General features: G+C 43.1%; 1 protein-coding gene across 2 annotated transcripts; it reads left to right on the plus strand.

Annotated features, from left to right (window-relative positions):
* Positions 1 to 3048: 3048 nt before the first annotated feature.
* On the plus strand, positions 3049 to 27791 carry ctns (cystinosin, lysosomal cystine transporter). Of its 2 annotated transcripts, none has more exons than XR_013549071.1 (11): positions 3049 to 3200; positions 7166 to 7244; positions 7869 to 7947; positions 11663 to 11747; positions 16340 to 16449; positions 17894 to 18031; positions 19838 to 19937; positions 20239 to 20358; positions 21776 to 21946; positions 24153 to 24321; positions 25295 to 25399. XR_013549071.1 is itself a non-coding variant. In XM_078423803.1 (11 exons), exons 2-11 carry the CDS (start codon positions 7181 to 7183, stop codon positions 25438 to 25440), a joined length of 1131 nt encoding a protein of 376 aa, XP_078279929.1. In that variant the 5' UTR covers positions 3049 to 3200; positions 7166 to 7180; the 3' UTR covers positions 25441 to 27791. The 2 variants fall into 2 exon arrangements, 1 of the variants encoding a protein (XP_078279929.1); XM_078423803.1 differs by lacking the exon at positions 24153 to 24321 and adding an exon at positions 24393 to 24510 and having other exon boundaries at positions 25295 to 27791.
* Positions 27792 to 27882: the final 91 nt, after the last annotated feature.

The raw sequence follows: 27882 nt of genomic DNA on the forward strand, positions 1-27882 counted from the left end.
TGCCAGTGAGGGTGAACGTCCCAACTCTCTCCTCCTCCACTCAATACTTAGATATGAGGAGAGCTGATCGGGAGCCAGGGGGGAGGATCACATTGCTCTTTGCATCGGCCAGTTTATTGCTGAATAATAATGGGATCATTTCACCCATTCTCATGTAAAAGGCTATGAATAAAAAGAATGCGATATGGTTGACCTCAAACAGGCCCTGCACACACTCCTTTTTGTGCCACGGATGTGTTGACTTCCAGCTTATGTTACACACATTCACAGGCATGACAGCCAGACAGTAATATTCCAACAATATTCCAATTTATTATTTATAAGCATCTGACATTAGCCATCTGTATACTACCAGCCCAGCGGTTAAAGCAGTCTGGAGCAGTTACTTTGATACTCTCTGGCCATAATGAGTTCATTATGACAAAGATTAATCCAAATTTAGATATTTCATGTACAAATCAAGGCCTGTGACACAGACTGCTCACTCTGACATTGACACTGGCATCTCTGTGCATGGCAGAGGTGGAATTTCCCATTCCCATTGGAGCAAACGTAACAGAGAGGAATGGGGAGTATGCATTAGGAGACATGCTGACACAAGCAGTGGAACTTGTGCAAAACAATGATGCCTGCTGGCATTTTGTGCTATTCAAATGCTGGGTGGAAGGATTAGGGAGAGAGTTATCAAAAAACTCCTTTATAGCATTTCCCTAACGTGTCTGTCCCGTTTAATTTTTACATTCGATCGCGTTTTTCCTTGTCATCGGCTAGGCTGAGCGAGCACAGAGGGGAATATCCAGGGCAGCTCCACAGTCACGCAAGCCAGAGCAGGGGCAAGATATTGGCAAGCAGCTTCATGGACCAGTGCAGCTTTTCCATGTGTGAGCCTGACAGTCCAAGATTGTCACTGCACAACATGGAGTATTGTTCTGAGGCCTGCCAGCGTGTCACTGCCACACAGGGTCAAAGATTTAAAACATTTTCAAAGTCCAAATATTGCTGAAAGTGCAACACAGGTCGATTGGACAGTCAGAAAGTTTCCTTCAATCGCTGGGAAATGGAATAGAAAAACAGGTTCTTTTTTTTTCTTAGGCCCCCTCGGTCATAGCTGACCATGGGTGATGCATCCTAGTTGGCTGCTTGCTCCACACCTCAGCTAGAGAAAAACAAGGTCATGGTAAAACTTTATGAAACATTGTGAGGCCACAGGACACAAAATGCTGGAGCAACTTATTATGTGTCTATCTTTGGTTTAAACCAGCATCTGCAGTTCCTTCCGACACATGCTGGGTGTAGTAATTATTTTCTACATTGGGCCAGGGGTGAAATGCTTCAGCTTAAGGAGAGAATGGTCAGGCTGGATTTGTTTTCCTTGGACCAGAGGAGGCTGGGGTATTGTTAGGTAGATAGTAGGATGGGTATGATAGAGGTAGACTGAATTATAAGAAGCATAGATGTATGGGGAAATGGCAAGGCAAGGCAAGTTTATTTACATAGCACATTTCAGCAACAAGGCAATTCAAAGTGCTTTACATAAAACATTAAAGAGCAGTTTAAAGCAATTAAAAACAGTCATTAAAGAGAATTAAAAAAACAAGCTACAATAGAATAAGATAGGTATAAAATACAAAATTAAAAGCTACAGTGCAGTGTAAGAAACTATTTGATTTAATAAAAGGCAGCGTCAAACAGAATAGTCTTCAGCCTCGATTTTAAAATGTTTTCTCATGGCAGAGTTCCCATTCCCAATGGAACAAACGTGTCAGAGGAACAGGGAAAACACATTAGGAGGCAGAATGGGATGAACAGTGGTCAAGTTAGCTTGTCATGGATGTTAATAGCTAGTCTCACTCCTGAGGGAGACAGAGCTCAGAAAGGGAAGCAACGAATCAGAGGCGGATCATATGATGGTGAGGATGGGATGGAAATAGACACAGAAGAGACTGCAAACGCTAGGACTTGGAGCAAAACTCAAACTGCTGGATTGAGAAACAGTGCTGGAGCCTGATATAGTGTCTCGGCCCAAACATCGTCCATCCCTCTGCCTCCACCCATGCTGTTTGGTCAGATATGTCCCTGCAGCAGTTTGTTTTTTGCTCTAAAGTAATGCAACTATTTAATTCTGCATGGGTGCAGGTAGCAACTCCAATTTAGCCATCAATGTATCGGAATAGGAGTTGAGGAAATGAAACAAAGACTGTTCCACAAAAAGACAGACATTAGTTGGACCCATAAATCTGCCCACAGCTGTGCCTTTGATATGGAAGAAGTGGGCGTAGAAGAAAAAGTTGTACAATGTGAGAACAAGATCAGCCATGAGTGTGTTGGGAACTTGTTGGGTATCTGCTCCTGGAAGACGCAAATATCCCTCAAATTCTCCAAAAGTGGGGTGGAGTTGTAAAGGAATTGTATGTGCGTGGTAAACTTGACCTGTTGGGACCAGTGAATCCGAAAAGATCAAAGTGGTGGAGGGGATCAGGAGTGTCATAGAAATAACAGGGAAGGAGGGACTGAACCAAGGCAAGCCCTGATCCCCAAAACATTGTCCAGGATATGGAATGGGTGACACTGCGGGCGGATGTGATACCCTTCATCAGAACAGCTGGCGGGGAAAAGCGGCACTGGCCGCCGACGGTTGGGCCAGAGACCCTGCCCCAATTAATTTCGTTCGGTAAAACGAATGACAATAAAAGCTATTCTGTTCTATTCTGCCCTGTTATAAGCTGGGGCGGCCCAGCCTCCATGTTTTTCTCATGAGCGGGAACTTGGTGGCGCGGGTCACGTGCCGACGTAGGCGGGGGCGCGCAGGGGGTCCATGTGAGGCCGCTGGGGGCCGGGGGCGCACGGTGTCAGGCGGGGACGCGTGGAGCTGAGTTGAGTCAGGCGGGGACGCGCGGAGCTGAGTTGAGTCAGGCGGGGACGCGCGGTCAGGCGGGGACGCGCGGAGTTGAGTCAGGCGGGTCGCGCGCTCTGAGGCCGCTCGGAGGCGGGAGCGCGAGGGCGGGGCGGGAGCGCGCGGGCGGGGCGGGAGCGCGCGGGCGGGGCGGGGCGACTCCGGCACCAACACCGGGCGGGCGAGGGGCGTCCAGTTGCGGCCCTCCCTTCGCCCGTGTCCAGGCGGCGCCGGGCTCGGTCCGGTGTCCTGTCATCCCCCAGCGACCCCGTCTGTCGTCCATGTCCCGGGCGGTGCTCGGACATCCGTGAGTCCTCTCTCTCTCTCTCTCTCTCTCACACACTGTTCCTCTCTTCGTTTGTAAATATGCTTTTGTTTTGTGCTCGATCACCTTGACATCAGGAAGGTAGGGGGGTTAGCTGGGGATTTTCCCGTGAGTGCTTGGCTTGTAACGACGGTATCCTGCGGAATAATGTGCCAGCAGGTTTGTGCCCAACTGAGATCAATGCTGCTGCAACGGCATGTTAAATAAAAGATGACAAGATTCAGTCTGAAGAAGGATCCCGACCCGAAACCTCACGTATCCGTGTCCTCCAGAGATGTGCCTGGCCCGCTGAGTTACTTCAGCACTTGGTTTCTTTCTTTGCAAATCAGGATTTGCTGTTCCTTATTTCTCTTCCGTAAAGGACCGTAAGCCTGACTTGTACTGGATCTTATTAGTATAAGAAGATAACTGCAGATGCTGGTATAAATCGAAGGTATTTATTCACAAAATGCTGGAGTAACTCAGCGGGTCAGGCTGCATCTCAGGAGGGAAGGAATGGGTGACGTTTCGGGTCGAGACCCTTCTTCAGACTGCCCGGACTGCTCCCGGCCTGACTGCAGCATCCGAGGGCCTGGTTGTTTGTATAGGAAGGAACTACAGGGTGTTGGTTTACAGCGAAGACAAGACACAAAATGCTGGAGTAACTCGTCGGGACAGGCAACATCTCTGGAGATCGAGCCTGAAGAAGTGTCTCGACCCGGAACGTCAGCCATTCTTTCGCTCCAGCGATGCTGCCTGTCCCGCTGAGTTATTCCAGTATTTTGTGTCAATCCTCATTGTTTGACCGTCTCCCCAGTTCAAATCACTCCAACCCTGTGTATCTGATGTTCCCAGTCCATTCCCTCCCCAGCGAATTGTGGACGCAGCCCAGACCATCGCACAAACCAACTTCCCTTTTATTGACTTCATTTATACCTCATGATACCTCAGCGTGACTAGCAGCATAATCAAGGACGAGTCGCACCCTGGCTACTCTGTCGTCTCCCCTCTCCCATCAGGCAAAAGGTATAGAAGTGTGAAAACGCACACCACAGGATTCAGGTACAATTTCTTCCCAGCTGTTATCAGGCAACTGCATCATCTTACCACAACCAGCGGGCAGTGCTGAACTACTATCTACCTCTTTGGTGTCCCTCGGACTATCCTTAATTAGACTTTGCTTGCATTACCTTGCACTAAATGTTATTCCCTTATCATCATGTATCTTAACACTGTAAATGTTAACACTCGATTGTAATCATGTATTGTCTTTCTCCTGAAGATAGACACAAAAAGCTGGAGTAACTCAGCGGGACAGGCAGCATCACTGGAGAGAAGGAATGGGTGACATTTTGGATCGAGACCCTTCTTCAGTCTCGACCCGAAACGTCACCCATTCCTTCTCTCCAGTGATGCTGCCTGTCCCACTGAGTTACTCCAGCATGTTGTGTCCATCTTCGGTTTAAACCAGCATCTGCAGTTCCTTCCTACACATATTGTCTTTTTGTTGAATCGTTAGCACGCAACAAAAGCTTTTCACTGTGCCTCGGTACACGTGACAATAAATTAAACTGAATTGACAGATGCTGCCAAAAACTGAGTTCCTGAGGCACTTTGTGTTTTGCTGGTGTTGATGAATAGTTAGTTGGCACATCCACTAAAGCTGTCATCAGTACTCCACTCTGATGGCTTGACACAATTACCTGGCTTTGTGGTCTTGACGTGACATTTTCAGAGTTTATTACCTTATTTACTTACAGTACTAGGAAAACCCATAGAGGAAAGGTTACATAAACTTGTTAAAAACAAAATTTTGAGGAGAGATAAACTTAAAAGACTAGAGATCCATGGAAATGCAGATGCTGGTTACCAAAACAAAATGCATAAAGTGCTGGTGTAATTCAACTGATCAGGCAGCATCTCTGGAGCACATGGACTGGTGACATTTTGGCTCCATTTCCATCTTCAGACTTGGAAGGATCCCGGACCGAAACTTTGCTAATCCATGACTGCCAGACCTGCTAAATTACTTAAGCACTTTGTGTTTTTTGACTGGTAGCCTAAAAGACATTGCACTGGAGGCGTTGAAAATAAGGGGGGATGTTTGTTGGCAGGCTGGGTAGGAGAGGACCAGAGGACTGCTAATGTGGACCGGGAAAGGTGGATAAGAGCAGAAATGTGGGAAATAGAAAGAATGTTGTTAAAAATCCATACAACTATGATGGAGAGGAATTATTGGTTGTGGAAATTTTGGTGGTATTATCCAAATAGATGCAATGAGGATGTGGAATTTAAATCAAGGTAGTGGAAAGGAAGTATAGTCAAGTTACAGTAAAACTGATCCCACTGCCAGCCATTTCTTCCCCTCTCCACTCCTTTCTGCTTTCCACAGGGACCACTCTCTCAGTGACTCCTTGGTCTGCTCATCCCTTCCCATCCCCCAGCACCTTCCCCAGCAAATGCAGGAGGTGCAGCACTTATTCCAGCACCTCCTCCCTCACCACCATCCAGCGACCTTAGCAGCCCTTCCACGTGTGGCAAAGGTTCACATGCTCTTCCTACAATCCCTGTTTGATAGACAGAATGTCCCGTACTTGGGAACGTATTGCTAGATGTTTGTGTCAAATCCAGAAGCTCCCTGCCATTGGTGATGTAGGAGACCTGCTGAGTGGTTTATAGCACAGCCCACTATCACTACACTCGAGGGTAATAATGGCAGTGGGCAGTGATGTCACTACCTGTAAATCAATTTAAAAAGTGCACTTTTTAAAACCAAGCTGTGCTATTATCAGTTATAAAACATAATTGTGGTAATAAGGATAAACATAAATTTGCAGCATATTTAAAACAAACTTTGTTTACTGTCAGTACGTCTTTTTATATGTGATAAGTAGATAAAAGAGAATTAAAATTGTATTTGGACGCAAGTAATGGAGGTGGGGGGTGGTGGGGCGAGGAGAGGGAAAGGGAGGGGTCAAGTTGTAAAATAACGATCGCTTTTTCAAACTGCTGGTATTATCTTGCCTTATTTAAAACTATATTAATGTGATAATGTTGGGGACCACTTACTTGTGCAGTCACAAGAAATCAGGCACATTTTTCCTCTGAGAATGTATCTTGGCCAGGGTATAAATGGGAAAATAGATCACTCGAATTTTAAGGCAAAGTGTCTGTCAACAGATGTTAAACAAGGCAAGTAAATGGAGTTAAACAGATCCGTCATAAACTCATTTGTGATAGGGGACAGACTGAGGCTGAGTGCCACAGCCTTGTGCCATTGCTGATTTCGCAGTCAAATTTGAGATTCATTGAGATTCCAAGTCAAATTTGAAAATACTGATAGTTTTGTAAAACCCAAAGACAGAAAGAAAGGAAAACTTTGCTTTCATATGTATTCTGCATTTTAGAACAAATCAAATCTCGTTTTAAGGAATATTGTAGATCTGAATTAAGAATTTAATTTTGCTTGCAGAGAACATCAGTCATGGAGCTGTAAAGCATTGAAACAGGCCCGTCAGCCCACCCTGTCCATGCCAACCAAGTTTGCATAGTGAGCTAGTCCCATTACCCTGCATTTTGAATGAATCTGTCATTTGATAAGAATCTGTCTAAATCCTTCCTATGCATATAATCAGTCCAAATGGCTTTTAAAAGTCATAATTGTTTCCAGTTCTGTAACTTCCTCTGGCAACTCATTCCATATACGGACTATCCTCTGAATGAGTTTCCCCAGAGGTCCTGTTTGAATCTCTCCCCCTCTCACCTTAAGTCTATGCCCTCTAGTTTATGATTCTCAATCCTGGCAAAAAGTCAGTGTTCCCTTTATCCATGTCCCTCATGATCTTGACACAGTAAGGACACTTCTCAGCCTCCTACACTCCAAATATTGTAAATAAATAAAGCTTTGCCAAATTCTGTCCTGGTTGCAAAAAAATGATTATTGATGCTCATTTCTTGTCTCTGTCCAGGCTTAAATCTGAAGCATGAAACTGTCAATAATGCAGTTGGTTCCTGTCTGCTGTTTGTTCACACTCACAGTACAAGGTCGTAAGTATACATAATGACCCAAATAGTTTGTCATGGTGCCTGTTATGCATTCTGCCCACTTTATAGAAATCCTTCACTAAAAGGATGCTTCTGTGCCTCAAACCCATTTACCAATGTCCATATACCTCATTTCCTTTACCATCCAAATATGTGATCTTGCCATTGATGAACATTTGTTTGGCATATTCATAGTGCTCAAGTGTTTCAAAGTTTCCACGCCCCCATATTTTTTCCCATCCCTCTTTAAACACCTTGAGTCTCCAGCTAAAAAAAATAGACTTACAGCATCTTGTGAATCGAGCTTGTCAATCCTTTTGGTAATTCATTATATTTCAGTGAGACTACCTGTTCTAAACTTCAGTTGAGAAAAGGCAAGTCTACTCAACCATTCCTTGTACATTAAAATGCATCTCGATCCAGGAAGCAATATTCTGCAGCCAATCTGGCAGACTCTTTCATGCCCCCCTGATCTGTGAGATGCATCACAGCACACACTCAATTGCCCATTTACAAACTCTTTCAGTTCAGATTCACTCCTTTGCAGCTCTTTTATAGCCATGTTATTATGATTACACCTGATTCATATTAAGGGGTAGAAAGTCAGTTATCTCTGTCTGTCCACAGAAACCAATGTGACACTTAAAGCACCAAAAATTGTTCATCTAGAAATTGGAGGTCTTCGAAACATCAGCGTTACTCCAAGGTAGGTGTGGTTTGATGCAATGCTCAGGCAAGCGGACCACCTAATTGGTGATTAGGCGCACAGGTCTTATTGCACTGGGGTGCTTATGACATCCAGGGAAGAACATACGAACTGCAGTTCTGCCTCTCAAGGCCAACTCAATATTCAGTTAATTATGTCTCGTTTGTATGTTAACCTGATAAAGCCACACTGTAGGAAGGATATGATTGTGCTGGAGATGTGATGTTGCCTGGGTAGCAAGATGGTAGTTATAGGGAAAGATTGGATAGAGTCATAAAATTATACAACATATAAACAAGCCACTTGGCCTGCCATCAATGTGCTCCCATCCAGTTTAATCACATTTTCCTATACTTAGCCCGTAGCCTTCTGTGCTTGGGCGATTCATATGCTCATAGAACATAGACACTACAGTTCAGGAAAGGGGCCCTTTGGCCCACAATATTTGTGTCGAACATGATGCCAAGTTAAACGGATCACATTTACCTGTACCCGATCCATATCCTTCTATTCCCTGCACTTCAAAGTGCCTGTCCAAATGCCTCTTAAATGCCACTATCATACCTGCCTCCACTACCACCCTTGGTAGCACGCTCCAGGCCCCCACCTCTCGCTATGTTAAAAAACTTCCCCACACATCTCCATTAAACTTTCCCCCTCTTACCTTATTGCTATTCCCTCTAGTGTTAGACATTTCCACCCTGGCAAAGCTAGACACTTCCTAAATGGCATCTCACAGCACTGCTTTAACCACTCTGGCAGTGTATCCCAGGTACTCCTTCAGATCTCCTCTAAATCAGTTACTACCTTACCATAAAATCTGTTTCCTCTACTTTTATTCACCTTCAAGAAGGGGAAAGGGTTCCTGCACTCTGCCCTATCTATATGTTGGAAGGAACTGCAGATACTGGTTTAAACCAAAGATGGACACAAAATGCTGGAGTAACTCAGCGGGACAGGCAGCATCTCTGGAGAGAAGGAATGGGTGTCGTTTTGGGTCAAGACCCCATCTTCAGCCTGAAGAAGGGCCTCAACCCAAAATGTCATTTTGTGTCTATCTTCTGCCCTATCTACACCAGTCATCATTTTATAACCCTTAATCATGTCCTCTTAACTTCCTCCACTCAAGGGAAAACAGACCTAGCCTCTCCAACCTCTCCTCAAAACTGAAATGCTCTATCCCAGGCAACATCTTAGTGAATCTATTATGCCCCTCTCCACCCACCCTTTCTCAGCCCATTTCCCAACCTACAATTGCTCTCCACACTGTTAACAAATCTGTGAATATTCATGTAATCTACAAATTTAGTGATCATGTTCGCAAGTTGCAGCTCGTCCAAAACGCCGCTGCTAGAGTCTTAACAAAAGCTAAAACATTTGCACACCTTACACCAATTCTCAGATCTCCACACTGGCCACCAGTCTGTCAGAGACTCTAATTCAAAGTACTCCTGATTGTCTACAAATCACTTAATGGTCTTGGACCAAAATATGTATCAGACCTTCTCTCACCTTACATTCCAGCTAGACCCCTTAGGTCAGCTGGGACCAGTCTATTAAACACTCCAAGAGTAAAAACAAAGCACGATGAAGCAGCATTTAGTCACTCTGCTTCGTGCATCTGGAATAAACTCCCCGAAGAACTCAAACAGGCCCAAACTCTAAATATATTCAAAACTAGGCTTAAAACCTTCATGTTCTGCAGTGTCTATGACTAACACTTTGATTCCTGCTACTCTATATATCTTACTTTTGATCTATTGTTATTACTTTTTATATCTTATTACTTTTTATCTAATTTTATTACTCTATCGTTCGCTCGTGTGTCAGATGACGTTAGCTCGCTGTTGGCTTCTGTTGTCGTCCAACATGTTGACAGAATTGGTTGCCCGGCGCGTCACAGAGTGCATCGTGTCGTCTTTTCCAGGGGATCGCCAAGCGGAGGCTTCTGTCATGATCCCCCATTACTCTATTAATCTTACATAACTATTAATTATTTATCTTATTACTCTTATTATTTGTATTTTCCTACCTTTTCTCCTTGTTCTGTATTTTTTATGCTCTGTATAAAGCACTTTGAATTGCCATTGCTATATGAAATGTGCTATATAAATAAACTTGCCTTGCCTTGAAATCATGGATCTTGCATCCATATCCAAATCATTCATCCCTCCTTTCAAGGGTCCCCGCACTGATCTGTGGAGAGTATCACAAGTCATAGGAATGTGCATAAACAACTCTCACCACCACCCTGTCTCCTATCACCAAGTCAGTTGTAGATCCAACTTGCCCTGGAGCCCTAATCGTTTGGACTCGTCTCCATGTGGGTCCTTGTTGAAGATATTATTAAAATCTATGTAAGTCACATCTACTGCACAGCCCTTATCAATGCACTCAAAAGTGTAGGTCCGATTGGTCGAACAAGATGACGTTGTCAAAGTCATGCTGTCTTTCTCTGATCATTCACTGCCTTTTAAAGTGATCATAATCTTGTCCCACAGACTTATTTTCAATAACTTCCCGACATCTGATGTTAGGCTCACAGGTCTGTAATTACCAGGCTTTTCCCTGCTGCTCTTCCTGGAAAGGGGAACCACATTTGCCATCCTCGGTTACCTGGTATTTCCTTTGTGTTCATTGAACATGTAAAAATCTCAGCCAGAGCCCCAACAATCTCTACCCATGCATCCCTTAAGCAGCCTGGGATAAATCTAGTTTATCCACCTTTGAATTGCATGGCATTGAGTAAATCCTCTTTAGTCATGGAGACTTGCACTAGAATTTCATCTTCTCATTTGATGAGTTGTTCAAGTGCCAAGTCCGTTTTCTTTATGAGTACCGGAGAAAAGTATTCATTTACGCCCTTGCTTATTCTTCTTTCTTCATATCAGATTACCTCTGTTGTCCCTCATACCCCACTCTTTCCATGCTCATTCAAGTGTCCTTAAATCTGAAGGTATTTTTAAGGTAATTTATCCTAAACCTGTCTGCCAGTGATATTTTGTGAACCGTCTTCGCTGTTCCAATTCCCTTTTACCCTTATTCAAGCCTACCGATTCTCTATACCTGCTATATGTTTCATTATGCCAGGCTTGTTTTCCTTCAAGGATGAAGGATGACCTATTAGAAATAGGGGATCTGAGGGGCGATTTTGGTTGCATAGTGATTGTAATCTAGAGTGTGCTACCAGGGGCGGTGATGGAATCAGATACAATTACAATGTTTAAGAGACATTTAGACATGAATAAGCAAGGCACGGAAGGATATGGTCCTAATACGATACAATTGAACCTTATTTAAATTAAAGTGACGAGTGGAAAGGATTGGGGATGTGCAAAGATGTGGGAGGTAGTGGGGAAGGTCAGTCTACCCCATGACAGAAGGGGGAGGAAACCAATGGGATCGGTATAGATAGGCAAAAATGTTAGGGTTGGTGTGGTGGACCAAATGGTGAATTTCTGTGCTGTATGACTCTATTAACCTGGGGTGGGTATTTCATATTTTATTGGTAACCGAAGACAGATTACCCAATTGCACATTATTGTGGTAGGTGGGACTTTGTTATTTAGAGAAATTGGCTGCCATGTCTCCTCAAGTCACAAAACTTTGGCTGTATTCAGATATCCTGAGGGTTTAAAAGGTGCGATATAAATGCAGATTGTTATTTATCACTGAGATGAATGTTTAGAAATGCCCTGATCTGTTCTTTCCTCAGTGAACCTCTGCTGGAACCACTGTTTGTTACATTTAATGTGACTTTCTCCTCCGAACAGGTTTCAGTTGTTGAACTTCCAAAAAATGTAAGTAATGACAGAATTTTCAAACTCTGCTCAATGTAGAGTACCTTGTGGGGGGGAGGGGTTAACAAATTGTGAATATGAAGATGAGGTTAAAGGGAATACAGGAGATATTGCAGAAGACTCTCGGAAGAATGGGAACAGAAGTTCTAGAGGGGAAAAGAGATTAAGGGCAGGGCCATTTGTGACCGATGTGAGAGGGGAGGTAAATACAGAAGTTAAAGTGTTGTACTTAAATGCGTGTAGTATAAAAAATAAAGTGGATGAGCTTGAGGCTCAGTTAGTCATGGGCAAGTATGATGTTGTAGGGATCACTGAGACATGGCTACAAGAGGACCAGGGCTGGGAACTGAATATTCAGGGATACACAACGTATAGAAAAGACAGACAGGTGGGCAGAGGGGGTGGGGTTGCTCTGCTGGTAAGGAATGATATTCATTCCCTTGCAAGGGGTGACATAGAATCAGGAGATGTTGAATCAGTATGGATAGAAATGAGGAATTGTAAGGGTAAAAAGACCCTAATGGGAGTTATCTATAGGCCCCCAAACAGTAGCCTCGACATAGGGTGCAAGTTGAATCAGGAGATAAAATTGGCGTGTCACAAATGTAATGCTACGGTGGTTATGGGAGATTTCAACATGCAAGTAGACTGGGAAAATCAGGTTGGAAATGGACCCCAGGAAAGAGAGTTTGTAGAGTGCCTTCGAGATGGATTCTTAGAACAGCTTGTACTGGAGCCTACCAGGGAGAAGGCAATTCTGGATTTAGTGTTGTGTAATGATCCTGATCTGATAAGGGGACTAGAGGTAAAAGAGCCATTAGGAGGCAGTGATCACAACATGATAAGTTTTACTCTGCAAATGGAAAGGCAGAAGGGAAAATCGGAAGTGTCAGTATTACAGTATAGCAAAGGGGATTACAGAGGCATGGGGCAGGAGCTGGCCAAAATTGACTGGAAGGAGGCCCTAGCAGGGAAGACGGTAGAACAGCAATGGCAGGTATTCCTGGGAATAATGCAGAGGTTGCAGGATCAATTTATCCCAAAGAGGCGGAAAGACTCTAAGGGGAGTAAGAGACACCTGTGGCTGACAAGGGAAGTCAAGGACAGCATAAAAATTAAGGAGAGGAAGTATAACATAGCAAAGAAGAGTGGGAAGACAGAGGATTGGGACTCTTTTAAAGAGCAACAAAAGTTAACTAAAAAGGCAATACGGGGAGAAAAGATGAGGTACGAGGGTAAACTAGCCAATAATATAAAGGAGGATAGCAAAAGTTTTTTTAGGTACGTGAAGAGGAAAAAAATAGTCAAGGCAAATGTGGGTCCCTTGAAGCCAGAAGCAGGGGAATTTATTATGGGGAACAAAGAAATGGCGGACGAGTTAAACCGTTACTTTGGATCTGTCTTCACTGAGGAAGATACACACAATCTCCCAAATGTTCTAGGGGCCGGAGAACCTAGGGTGATGGAGGAACTGAAGGAAATCTACATTAGGCAGGAAATGGTTTTGGGTAGACTGATGGGACTGAAGGCTGATAAATCCCCAGGGCCTGATGGTCTGCATCCCAGGGTACTTAAGGAGGTGGCTCTAGAAATAGTGGAAGCATTGGAGATCATTTTTCAATGTTCTATAGATTCAGGATCAGTTCCTGTGGATTGGAGGATAGCAAATGTTATCCCACTTTTTAAGAAAGGAGGGAGAGAGAAAACGGGTAATTATAGACCAGTTAGTCTGACATCAGTGGTGGGGAAGATGCTGGAGTCAATTATAAAAGACGAAATTGCTGAGCATTTGGATAGCAGTAACAGGATCATTCCGAGTCAGCATGGATTTATGAAGGGGAAATCATGCTTGACAAATCTACTGGAATTTTTTGAGGATGTAACTAGGAAAATTGACAGGGGAGAGTCAGTGGATGTGGTGTACCTCGACTTTCAGAAAGCCTTCGACAAGGTCCCACATAGGAGATTAGTGGGCAAAATTAGAGCACATGGTATTGGGGGTAGGGTACTGACATGGATAGAAAATTGGTTGACAGACAGAAAGCAAAGAGTGGGGATAAATGGGTCCCTTTCGGAATGGCAGGCTGTGACCAGTGGGGTACCGCAAGGTTCGGTGCTGGGACCCCAGCTATTTACGATATACATTAATGACTTAGATGAAGGGATTAAAAGTACCATTAGCAAATTTGCAGATGATACTAAGCTGGGGGGTAGTGTGAATTGTGAGGAAGATGCAATGAGGCTGCAGGGTGACTTGGACAGGTTGTGTGAGTGGGCGGATACATGGCAGATGCAGTTTAATGTAGATAAGTGTGAGGTTATTCACTTTGGAAGTAAGAATAGAAAGGCAGATTATTATCTGAATGGTGTCAAGTTAGGAAGAGGGGATGTTCAATGAGATCTGGGTGTCCTAGTGCATCAGTCACTGAAAGGAAGCATGCAGGTACAGCAGGCAGTGAAGAAAGCCAATGGAATGTTGGCCTTCATAACAAGAGGAGTTGAGTAAAGGAGCAAAGATGTCCTTCTACAGTTGTACCGGGCCCTGGTGAGACCGCACCTGGAGTACTGTGTGCAGTTTTGGTCTCCAAATTTGAGGAAGGATATTCTTGCTATTGAGGGCGTGCAGCGTAGGTTCACTAGGTTAATTCCCGGAATGGTGGGACTGTCGTATGTTGAAAGGCTGGAGCAATTAGGCTTGTATACACTGGAATTTAGAAGGATGAGGGGGGGATCTTATTGAAACATATAAGATAATTAGGGGATTGGACACATTAGAGGCAGGAAACATGTTCCCAATGTTGGGGGAGTCCAGAACAAGGGGCCACAGTTTAAGAATAAGGGGTAGGCCATTTAGAACGGAGATGAGGAAGAACTTTTTCAGTCAGAGAGTGGTGAAGGTGTGGAATTCTCTGCCTCAGAAGGCAGTGGAGGCCAGTTCGTTGGATGCTTTCAAGAGAGAGCTGGATAGAGCTCTTAAGGATAGCGGAGTGAGGGGGTATGGGGAGAAGGCAGGAACGGGGTACTGATTGAGAGTGATCAGCCATGATCGCATTGAATGGCGGTGCTGGCTCGAAGGTCTAAATGGCCTACTCCTGCACCTATTGTCTATTGTTCCATTTTAATTGGTCCTTTATTTCCGTGGGAGATTTTTATGAGACACAAATCATGAGCATGACATACTAGACACACGAATTATCTGGCATCTCTTAACAACGTAGATAAGTGGAGTCATAGGCTTCTAGAGAACAGAAACAGACCCCTTGGCCACCCGTTCCATGCTGACAATCTTCCCTACCTGAGTCAGTCCCATTTGTCTGCATTTGGCCCATATCCCCCAAAATCATTTCTATCCCTGTACCCGTGCAATGTCTTTCAAATATTGTAACGGTATCAACCTCTGCCTTTTCCACTGTACCAATGGACTATTTCATTGACTCTCCACAAGAAACAAGCAGCGATGCTTATCACCAAATGTCAATTTTGCCTCCTGCTCGAGTCCCTGTAAAAGTACTTTCTGATCTTTAATGATTAGAATTCAGTAGTGAGTGGGTCATCAGAGAAATCTTTCACATGCAGCAGGAGACCCAGTTTGTAATACTTGGGAATGTGACAAACCTGTGCGATGTGCTTTCACTGACAAATGTTATGTAATCCTAAAACTTTAAAATGTTAAAAATCAAAGTAATTGCCTAATTGTGCTGCAGAGATGGTGGATAGGTTGATATAATCTACCAAAATTTGCAAAGATTTGGAGAGGAATAGAGGGTTGGGAGACTGCAAATGCAACAGCATTCCACAAGAAAATGGTGCTTTGTTGTTTGGGTTATACTGTGGACAACTGCAACTATGTGATTGATCATCCAATGGGAAGCATAGATAGGGTAGACAGTCAGAACCTTTTCCCAGGATGGAAAAATCTAATACTAGAGGGCACAGTTTTAAAGTGAGAGAAGCAAAGTTTAAAGGAGATGTGCGAGGAGGCAATCTTTTTATACAGAGGCTGAGTGCCTGGAACGCGCTTCCAAGAGTGGTGGTTGAGCCAGATACGATAGTGGCATCTAAGAGACTTCTGCATAGGCATTTGGATATGTAGCGAATGGAGGGATTTGGATTATGTGCAGGTAAAGGGGACTAATTTAAGTAAGCATCATGCTTGGCACAGACATTGTGGGCCGAAGAGCCTGTTCGTGTTCTGTACTGTTCTATGACAGAAGTAGCACTGAGAAACTAATGGGAATGTTGTTCCCTCTTGCTTCCCCCCCCCCGACCTGAGATTCATCATTGCCCCTCTCCCTGGCCCACTCTTGGGGTTGTCTCTCCATTCATTCTTTCTGCAATTGTCTTGGCCGATGCTGTGTTCACATAGAAAAAGAGATCACCCCCACCATTCAGTAAATTTAGTGCATTAGCAACCATTAAAAGAGTGAAATCCAGCTCACCTTGCATTATTTTGGAGTATGGGATAGTATGTTGCCTTGTTTTCCAAGTACTCTCCCTGCACTCACTATTTGCCTTTTCCCACATCACTACTTGTTGCTGCTCCTCTCATGACATATTATAAATATTAACCTTTGTGTGCTTTATTTGAACAGATTACATTGCCCTCTCACTCAAATGCAACATTTTTCCAAGTTAAAGGAGTTGAAATTGGCCGGGTCACCATATTCCTTGAAAGTAGCAACGGCAGCAGCAATGAGACCAGGTGAGTTGATGAGAGGATGGCAGTTCATTCTATAGGTTAAGACACGAGTTGGATAAATTAGTTCAAGGAGCTGGCGGGTGCTTCTGGTGATTAATATGAGCGAAACAGAAGGTAAAAGGATATTAACAGGCTGGGTAAGGCAGCATGGAATTGGAAGAACACCTGTGAAGATTAAATCAGGAGACATGGTTAAAACATGAGAGAGGATTGGTGTTAACAAAACTGATGAATTGGCTCCACAAGGTGGAGAAAATAATTAAATAAAAGTGTTAGCAAAAACTCGAGTTGAAAGTTGTACAGGAGTAGACATATTTGTGAGGAAAAAAAGCTCCCTGACAACACAGGTGCTTTAGAAGAGGTAGGTCTACAAATGGTCAGTTGATTGTCCCCGTTGATCAAAACTGAGCAGTTGTGTTGATGTTGAGTATTGTTTATGCATTTCACCTGTTCAGCCTGATGAGGGAGTCCAAGATCATCGTATGTATCTAAAAAATTTCATCTTGCATGAACACATTCGAGAAATGACATGGAACCTTTCTGGTTTGTTTAAGATGATGCTTCTACCCATGTGGTATCACAAAATGCTGGAGTAACTCAGCAGGTCAGGCAGCATCTCTGGAGAGATGGAATGGGTGACGTTTTGGGTCGAGACCCTTCTTCAGACTGATGTCGGGGGGGCGGGACAAAAAAAAGTGTCCCCCCCCCCTGACCTTTTTTTGTCCCGCCCCCCCCCCCCGACATCAGTCTGAAGAAGGGTCTCGACCTGAAATGTCACCCATTCCTTCTCTCCAGAGATGCTGCCTAACCTGCTGAGTTACTCCAGCATTTTGTGATACCTTCGATTTGTACCAGCATCTGCAGTTATTTAACTACAAGTTCTACCCATGTGCTTCATTTAATCCTTGTTGTCTTTGAAACAACAGCTGTTTGTATTACACAGTGAAATGTCCCAGATGCTTCACTGGAGCACCTTCTCTGAATCTGACACTGGGCCATGTAGATGGATATTGGACAGAGATCCAAAAGCTATCTCTAAAGATAGGTTTGGAAGAGCAGCTAACAAAAGATGGAGGCAGAGAGATTTAAGGAGGGTATTTAAGAGAGATTTAAGGAGAGATCTAGGAGCTTAGGCTGTAGACACATTTATTTGAGGTTAGTTTTGATTTCCCAGTTACTCCAGCACTAACTTCCTATACATGGTCCTTTGCTCCAACGTTGGCAACTGTATTTAGGCCATGACCATGGACTTCCCTCCCGACACCCCTCCTTTTTTCAGCTATTTTCTTCCATGCAGAACCTCCTCAAAAGTCCATCTGTTACCAAACTTTTCATCATCCTTCTCAATATCTTCCACTCAACGTCTATCCTGTTAAGTTTAATATGTTCTTCTTGTTGCTTATCTGTAATGAATGTAACTTGTTTAACTATGTAATTGTTTTTGTAGAACTCTGGCAAGAATTCATTTTCTGGTAATACGGAGCAGTGTTCTGAACCTCTTGATTCAAGTGATTGGCTGGGTTTATTTCTTTGCCTGGTCTATCTCATTCTACCCTCAAGTAATTGAAAACTGGAGACGAAAAAGGTAAACTGCGTGCTGGAAACTTTTGAATATCATTTCACAACATGAGAAGTCTTATGTGACAAGTACATTTATACATTTGGTGTAGTAACTCGTTATCGTCTATCCCACAGCCAACAATGAACCATTGTGGGCTCCACATTTCCTTGATTATCATTGCTTTCTGCATATCTTCCATTTGTCCCAAGTACCATCTATAACTCTCGTTCCCCTTTCCCCTGACTCAGTCTGAAGAAGAGTCTCTACCTGAAACGTCACCTATTCCTTTTCTCCAGATCTGCTGCTTGCCTTGCTGAGTTGCTCCAGCTTATTGTGTCTGTATACATTTGCTGAATTTTGTAAGATAGTCAATTAATGTAATTGGAAATCAAACGTCTATTGACGTGTGTCTTCCATCTGTGGGATGTGCACTACTTTGACAAGGCCACAGTTTATTGCCAAACCCTGATGATGAACCACCTTCCTGATCTGCTGCAGTAACTGTGAGGATAATTCACAGGTCATCTTGAGTAGTGAATTCAAGTACTTGACCTCGGTCAAGATTAGAGGTGGGTCACTGCAGTATTAGAGGTGGGTTGCTGCAGTATCTGCTCAGTTGTAGGAAATTAATGATCAAAGCAGCAACATTGAGCTTTATCTAGAATAGGATGAGGACTGATCATGGTAGTCATCCAGTACAGAAAAAGATCCTTCAGACCTCTCCATGCCAACCATCAAGTATCCATCTATACTAATCCCATTTACTAACAGTTCGTTCATAGCCTTCTATGCCCTAGAAATTCAAGTATGTTTAGATGCTACTTGAATGTTATGGGAGTCTCCTTCTTCACCGAGCCCACAGTTATAAATTTGTGTTATAAACATGTGATCACACTCGGGATGAAAAATTCTTCCCTCATATCCCCTTTAAATCTCCTACCCCAGACCTTAAACCAATGCTTTCTGGGTTTAGTCATCTCTAGTTTGGGGAAAGGTGTCGTTTATCCTGCAGTATAAATTTAAGAAACTCTTTTTCAGATTCAAGAGTCTCAAATTATAATCTCTGGATTATTCTAGTACTCATTCCAGTAAGCCTAGGAATAGCAGGATAGATCGGGTGAATGTATGACTATAGATCTGGATAGGAGGAGTGATAGCTCTGGACTGCTGAATCGTTGTGATTGTTTATGGGGAAGGTGGGACATGTAGAAACTGGACAAGTTGCACCTGAACAGGGATGGGGCCAACATCCTTATGGGAGGGTTGCTGATGCTGTTGAGGAGAGACTTGGAGAGAGTCACCAGAAACTTGCCCAGGGTGGAATGTTTTAATTATAAGCAGAGATGAAGAAGACCACGTTTCTTTTTGTTGGAGCAGATGGACATGAGACAGCTCTATGAATAATTATGAGGGTATAGTTAGTACAAATAGTAGGAAACTTATCCCGATCGCCGAGGTGTCAGGGTTGACGAGGTTTAGAGGGGATCAGTGGAAGAGCTCTCACCCATAGGATAATTGGAATTTTGAACATTGCCTGACGGGATGGCGGAGGTAGGCACGGTCACAACTTATAAATAGTATCTAGACAAGCACTTGAATCACCAGGCATAGAAGGCTACAGACTAAGTGCTGGTAATGGGATTAATAGGATTAGTTGCAATGGACACAAAGAGCTGAAGGGGCTGTTTGTTGCTGTATTTGGGAATTGTGCTTCCAAAATTAATTGTATGTAGAGCTCAATGTGTTTTAGATTTTCTTTACTATTTGTGAATTGTATTGTAAGTAAATCAGCAAGGTGCTACTGCATGATGTATTTCTTCTCTGTCTCAGCGTGGTTGGATTGAATTTTGATTTTCTGGCGCTGAATCTGGCTGGCCATATTGCTTATGGAATGTTTAATGTCGGTCTCTACTGGATTCCTCTTATTAAGGTAATATTCAATTCCATATATTACTGTAACATTCAATTTAGTTCTTCCCAAGCACTGGCAGGTTCTTCTAATTAAATCCTTCGGGAACCTGAAAAAGACCCAGTTACGTTATCATGAGGAAACGGCACTATCACTAACAAAAAATGTGTTGACACATGTCTGTGCTATCTTGGCCTTTGCTTCGATATGACTGGTCCAGGCCAAATTGCTAATGATATTTACTCGTGAGAACTTGAAACTTTCAACCATCTCTACTTTGGCGCTGAATATTATCCAAAATTGTTTTTTGCTGGTGCTTTAGAGTCAGTTCGTGAAGAGTAATCCAGGGGGGATAAACCCAGTCGGAGCCAGTGACGTCTTCTTCAGTCTTCATGCCATCTTGCTGACAGCATTTACAATCTGTCAGTGTTTCCTGTATGAGGTTAGTCATCCTCTGTGAGGTTTATTTAGAATTGTGCAATAATGTGGCCCTTTGCTTGTGTTTGTTTTCACTTTACCTGATCAAATCCCATTCCAATTCTATTTTAAATCAATTTATTCTCTTAATGAGTTGCTCTTTATTGTGAAATCTTTAAAGACTGTAAATAATTTTGCTTTTCGTTGGTGTAATTGCTAATTTCTTCAAATATACTGAATTTTTCAAATATGGAAGAATATATTGTTACTAATACACCAATCACCAGTCTTTTGAGATCTGGTTAGATGCCTCACCTCTCACCCTGGACGTCTCTATTCCACTCCAGGCTTTCGTTCTAACTTTTAACCATTCATTCCAGACAAATTTGAGTGAAACTTCATTCGCCCCTTTTGAGACCAGGGTCTAATATCTTCCATATGATGTATCTGGGATCACACAAAATAGTTTGTACTGAATCTGCATCCAGTACAAATTCACCGTCACCATGGTATTTTGTATATCTTGATGTATAAGATGCCATTTCTGCCTTTTCAGTTTTCTTGTGTATCTACAACTGGATCACCAGTGATTTTTTAAAAAAAGTATATTTTATTTGCAACCATTTTCTGTTGCATTGTTCCATATCTCTCTGCACTGGTGCATTCTCTGTCAGCAGGTTCGGTCTGCTCACTGGTCAGTTCCCTCCATCGCCCCTGCATTTACCACCAGAAACCATTGTAACATTCTAGAGTCAAGGTTGTTTTATTGTCATATGTCCCAAAATGGAAAAATGAAATTCTTACTTGCAGCAGCACCACAGATATGTAAACACAATACCTCGTAAAAACCATAATAAACAACAGGAAAAGTTTATATATATAATTCCCACAAATAATCTACACAAATGAAATATTGCTGTTTTGTTTTCCCACTAATCCCACAAACACATTTGTCCTACATCTGCTTTAGTATTCCATCGCCATCTAACAATGCCATTGCATTCTCTGTGTCCTCTGCTTATATCTTTCCAAGTTTACGTGAAATATTTAAATGCCCCCTTAAAAGAGAGAGCTAGATAGAGCTCTTAAGGATAGTGGAGTCGGGGGGTATTGGGAGAAGGCAGGAACGGGGTACTGATTGAGAATGATCAGCCATGATCACATTGAATGGTGGTGCTGGCTTGAAGGGCCAAATGGCCTATTCCTGCACCTATTGTCTAAAATCATTGTGAACAGCTTCCCACTGCATACCTTCCAGTGTTTAATGTTGTAATTCATTGATCTGCAATCTTCCCTCTTGCCCCAGATCCTCCTCTACACAGAGCCTGGCTTCATTTTGATCCAACATCTCTTATTTTGCTTTTGTCATTTGAGACATTTTGTTTAAAGTTATGAAGGTAGTCCTATGTTCTGAAATACTCTCTTGTATTCATTTTACATAGAGAGCGGAGCAGAAAGTGTCGAAGGTTGCTACTGTACTTCTAGTAGTTACCTGGCTGTTTGGTCTTGTCACCCTGATTGTCACCATTGCCAACAAAATTACGTGGCTACAATATCTTTACTATTTCTCGTACATCAAACTTGCAATTACACTGATCAAGTACATCCCCCAGGTAAGTGGTGAAGAATGTGCATGTCATGGGATACAGTGGGGAAATGTGGCTGGTTTCTCATTAGTGAAACATTGTGGGAATGGGTAATCAAGTGCCCCTTGAATGTTATTGGTTCTCGTGATCTCCAGCCAATTTGCAGATGATACTAAGTTGGGGGGTAGTGTGAATTGTGAGGAAGATGCAATAAGGCTGCAGGGTGACTTGGACAGGTTGTGTGAGTGGGCGGATACATGGCAGATGCAGTTTAATGTAGATAAGTGTGAGGTTATTCACTTTGGAAGTAAGAATAGAAAGGCAGATTATTATCTGAATGGTGTCAAGTTAGGAGGAGGGGGAGTTCAACGAGATCTGGGTGTCCTAGTGCATCAGTCAATGAAAGGAAGCATGCAGGTACAGCAGGCAGTGAAGAAAGCCAATGGAATGTTGGCCTTCGTAACAAGAGGAGTTGAGTATAGGAGCAAAGAGGTCCTTCTACAGTTGTACCGGGCCCTGGTGAGACCGCACCTGGAGTACTGTGTGCAGTTTTGGTCTCCAAATTTGAGGAAGGATATTCTTGCTATGGAGGGCGTGCAGCGTAGGTTCACTAGGTTAATTCCCGGAATGGCGGGACTGTCGTATGTTGAAAGGCTGGAGCGATTGGGCTTGTATACACTGGAATTTAGAAGGATGAGGGGGGATCTTATTGAAACATATAAGATAATTAGGGGATTGGACACATTAGAGGCAGATAACATGTTCCCAATGTTGGGGGAGTCCAGAACAAGGGGCCACAGTTTAAGAATAAGGGGTAGGCCATTTAGAACGGAGATGAGGAAGAACTTTTTCAGTCAGAGGGTGGTGAAGGTGTGGAATTCTCTGCCTCAGAAGGCAGTGGAGGCCAGTTCGTTGGATGCTTTCAAGAGAGAGCTGGATAGAGCTCTTAAGGATAGCGGAGTTAGGGGGTATGGGGAGAAGGCAGGAACGGGGTACTGATTGAGAGTGATCAGCCATGATCGCATTGAATGGCGGTGCTGGCTCGAAGGGCTGAATGGCCTACTCCTGCACCTATTGTCTATTGTCATTCCAAGGTTTGGAAGTACAATAGCATGGGAATGCTGAGGACTGAATCCTAAGGCTGACTTCTGGGAGATGGCAGTTGTTTAAAGACAGGTTGAGGGGAAGGATTCCTGTCCAGCAAATTAATTCCCCTTTCTATATAAATGGCCAGTGCCAACACTGGCACTTTAGTAACCAGCCAACACCAACCCGTGTTTACATTGCTGCATTTGAAACTTTGATTCAGATGTTAGGGGGAAGGATTTAATATCATACAAAGAGTCACAATCGCAAGACAAAATGTAAAGCTCTCTTTAGTGGCAGTGGACTATCAAGTATACACCTTCCCCCTCGTCCTACAACAGCAGTGCCCTCTTCCCACCTTGGCATTCAGCGTACAGTAGGCAGTGAAGAAACCTAATAGCATGATGGCATTCATTGCGAGAGGATTTGAGTTTAGGAGCAAGGTGGTCCTACTGCAATTGTACAGGGCCCTGGTGAGACCACACCAGGATTATTGTGTGCAATTTTGGTCTCCTAATTTGAGGAATGACATTATTGCTATTGAGGGAGTGCAGCGTAGGTTCACCAGTTTAATTCCAGGGATGGCGGGACTGACATATGAAAGAATGGGTCGACTGGGCTTGTCTTCACTGGAATTTAGAAGGATTTAGGGAATCTTATAGAAACATATTAATTTTTTAAAGGATATGACAGACTAGATGCAGGAAAAATGTTCCCGATGTTGGAAGAGTCCTGAACCTGGGGTCACAGTTTAAGAATAAGGGGCAGGCCATTTAGGACTGAGATGAGGAAAAACTTCTTCACCCAGTTGTGAATCTGTGGAATTCTCTGCCACAGAAGGCAGTGGAGGCCAATTCACTGGATATTTTCAAGAGAGAGTTAGATTTAGCTCTTCGGGCTAAAGGAATCAAGGGATATGGGGAAAAAGTAGGAATGGGGTACTGATTTTAGATGATCAGCCATGATCATATTGAATGGCTCAAAGGGCCGAATGGCCTACTCCAGCATCTTTTTTTTCTATGTAATCCTTCAGCAGAAGTAAAGAGAAAGAAAGTAAATTATTCTCTATGCACCTTGTTGTTTAAAACCAACATGGAATATATTATCTGTAAAACCACTTATTTTCTCTGTGATTGTACGGCTCCAGATCCAGTTTGGCTGCCCATTGAAAGGTAGAAGTGCTGACATCCACAGCATTTAACTGGAATGCATTTCAGAGGCTCATCGAACATAGAACAGCACAGGAACAAGCTCTTTGTCGCAGTGACTGGCGAACGTGCTGCCAAATTAGACTGATCTCCTCTGCTCCCTACAAAGTGAGTAGGGCCTCGTGTTTAGCAGATGCTAGCAATCTTTATCGTGCCCTTTGTGTTTCACTCTCCTGTAGGCCTACATGAACTTTCAAAGGAAGAGCACGATGGGCTGGTCCATTGGGAATGTGCTGTTAGATTTTATTGGAGGCAGTTTGAGCATCGTGCAGATGTTCCTACAGTCCTATAATAATGGTAAGGGTGACTTAACTTGGGAATAAAACATTCTTTAGAAAAGTTAAAATTGAGCGAGTGGTGGAATCAAAGGTTCCTGAATATCCTGAAGTTCCCTCTCAGTCTGAAGAAGGGTCTCAACCCAAAACGTCACCTATTCCTTTTCTACAGAGATGTTGCCTGACTCGCTGAGTTACTCCAGTATTTTGTATCTTATCTTCCATTCTATGCACCTGCTAATGTCCTCCCTGTTACAAGCCACCAAGTGAGGCGATCCTGCAGTGTTGTCAACATGGTGTTTCTCCACCTATGGAAGATGATGATTCAAATCTCATCATTTTAGTCTGAGGCCATGTTTTAAACAGAATGAGGTAGCTGGTTTAGTTTAGTTTAGAGATATAGCGTGGAAACTGGCCCTTCAGCCCACGCCGACCAGCGATCCCCGCACATTAACTATCCTACACGTACTAGGGACAATTTACAATTATACCAAGCCAATTAACGTACAAACCTGCACGTCTTTGGAATGTGGAAGGAAACCAGATATCCCGGAGAAAACCCACGTAGGTCACTGGGAGAACGTATAAACTTTCGGGTTTCGGGTCTAGACCCTTCTTCAGGCAGCGCAGGTCTGGTTTGGGCCAGTAGAGGTTTCCTTGGGTATAGGCATGCAGGTTGCTTCTATGCAGCAGCATTACCTGAAATACAGGTTGCTTTTAACATTGATCGTCATTGATTCAAATTGAACTTGTTGCTTTGTGGTTTGATTGCAGTTCAGTGAACACATGTCCTATTTTTCTTACAGATGAATGGTTGCTGATTTTTGGAGATCCAACGAAGTTTGGCCTTGGAGTATTCTCAGTTTTGTTTGATATTCTCTTCATTGTACAGCATTACTGTTTGTACAGACTCAAATCTGATGACTACAGGCCAATAAATGAGAATGACTGAGACTGATCCTGCACCACATAACAAAAACTGTAACAGAACCACTCAGCAAGTCAGGCAGCATCTGTGGAGGAAATTCTGGATTTTAAATTTCAGGTCAATGACCTTTCATCAGCGCCAGGAAAAGTTAGAGATAGACCAGATGTGAGTGAAGAAACTGGTGGAGAGCAAAAAGGAATCTGTTTAACAGAGGAAGACAGCAGACATTGCATGTGCACAAAAAGAGATGCATGCAGAGCAAAAGGGGATGGTAATGAGACAAAGAAAGAGGAGGTCATTCTGGATTGGAATAAATGGAAGATGTCTGATATCTGAAATTGTCAGTGGAAAGACTGAAATAAAAATGATGAAAATAAATGTTACCTTAAATTGTTATTGTCTGAGGTTGGGCAGGGTGTAATACTTTGAGGGAAGAAGAGGTGCTTTCCCTCACTAGCATCAGATCTACAGGTTTGCTCCACCAGCATTCTTGGAGCAGTCTTCAGCTTCAAGAACTTGTGGTTGAACCTGTCATTCAGTATTCTTAATGGTTATTATTAAACTGAAATGTCAGATGTTAATCTAACAAGGTTTCCTCTATTGGACTCAAATTTCCCTTTGGACGCAATTGCTTCGTTAAAAATTACTGTGGCTCCATGACCAACATAACCCCCGGGATCAGTGCGGCACGGACGAAGGCTTTCTACAAGACTCGCATGTTGAAATGGAAAGTTTACTCATTTAAATTTGGTCTAGAAGCACAAGGAACTGTAGTTGCTGGAATCTTGAATAAAATAAAAGTGCTGGAAGAACTCTGCGGCTCAGGCAGCATAGAGAAAGGTCCCGAACCGAGATGTCATCTGTCCATTTCCCTCCACACATGCTGCCTGACCTGCTGAGATCCTCCAGCACCGTGTTCTTGCTCAAAATTCAGCCTGGAGTTTAGTGTTAAATTTCAGAACCCTTGGGTTAAAATAAGTTGGTGTTCACTTCAGTTACATGCTAACTAATTGTAGGAAAACCTAATGTTAACACTGAGCAGGGGTTGCATTTATGGTGCCTGGGCAAATGTGAAGAAAACATTTCTGCTGGATATCTGTATTCATCCAACCCTGTCTTCTGAAAGAACTCCATTCCGTTCACCCAGGTTTTCTGTGTCCGTGTATTATGATGTCGGCTCTCAAACTGAGCTCCTCTTATGCCTTTTTCCTTACTCATGGATACCACACTGCATTGAAGTCTCCAGGCACTTGACTATGATTGATTCTCAACCCTATCATAATCATGATCACCAGTCTCCATGTTCACAATATCATCCTCTCCTATTTCCAGCAACCAGGATATTAACCTCTGCCCAGCATTTCAAGGTACAGAACCCTGGCTCCCTACTGTTGCCATCAACATCGTACCTCCACTCATGCCCTGTGGCACTTCCCATACATCTTCACTTGGGAGAGTCCCAACCACATCCTCTTGGTTAATCAGTTATCAGTATGTGACCTCAAACAGATAGATGACCACTTTGTAGAATACCTCAGTACAGCTTGTACTTGCAATCCTGGCCATCTCCAGTCCCACTGTCTAATGAGTTTCAATGTAAACTCCAGGAACAGCATCTCATCTTTCAAAAAGGCACACTAGTCTTCCAAATTCGATAAGAGTTCAACCATTTCAAATAACAATTCTGCTGTTGCCAGGTAGCCTCAATCAGATCTATCTTTTGAATACTTACCAACTATTCATCACGCACCCATTTCCTCTTTAGTCCTTTATTCTTTCCTGTTTCTCCACCCACCCCATGGTCTGCTTTCTAATTTATAACTTTGAGCCTTTTTGATAAATGGTCATTGACTTAAAATGCTAGCCCGGTTTCTCTCCACAGAATCTGTCTGGGTTGATATTATATTCCGTGTTTTCTTTTATTTTAGATTTACAATATTCAGTGCATTTTGTTCTTGCATTAATATTTTGATCTCTCAATACCAGCCTCAAGAGTTACAATTTAGCTTTAACTTGCCTGTTTTTTTTCTTTTGCATGAGGAAAATTTATCACTCAAATCATTTCCTTTGTATGTGGATGCATGTGTGGTTTGCAATTTGATACGACTGAACCAGCTGGTTTTACCTCACATTGGTGGCAGTGAGGCTGGATTAGGTCTGTCCAGTAGTTTATTGTTGAGTTTGTGCAGTTTGCCCATCTCCGGCTTCCTCAACCTCCTGAATTGATTTGATAATTGGAATATGTCTTTAGATCACTGGAAATAATTGTATGCCAATGACTACCTTAAAACTGATCATCAATGCACTTCCTGTAAATGCTAACATTGCACAAACTTTATCAAATGAAAAGTATGAAATCTTTGTCAAAAATAAACCTGCCTTCATTTTCTTGAATCGTGTGTTGCGTTTCTGTTCTTCTCTGCACCCTCTCTGTGGTAATTCATTTCCCATCTTTCATTCCAGTGT

The sequence above is a fragment of the Rhinoraja longicauda genome, chromosome 28, assembly GCF_053455715.1.
Source record: "Rhinoraja longicauda isolate Sanriku21f chromosome 28, sRhiLon1.1, whole genome shotgun sequence".
NCBI lineage: Eukaryota > Metazoa > Chordata > Chondrichthyes > Rajiformes > Arhynchobatidae > Rhinoraja > Rhinoraja longicauda.

Excerpts from the sequence above, each read along its gene's own strand:
- ctns (XM_078423803.1), top strand. The coding sequence starts at position 7,181 with ATGAAACTGTCAATAATGCAGTTGGTTCCTGTCTGCTGTTTGTTCACA. Across the intron at positions 7,948-11,662 it reads AACATCAGCGTTACTCCAAG|TGAACCTCTGCTGGAACCAC; the intron begins GTAGGTGTGGTT and ends TTCTTTCCTCAG. Across the intron at positions 16,450-17,893 it reads GGCAGCAGCAATGAGACCAG|AACTCTGGCAAGAATTCATT; the intron begins GTGAGTTGATGA and ends TTGTTTTTGTAG.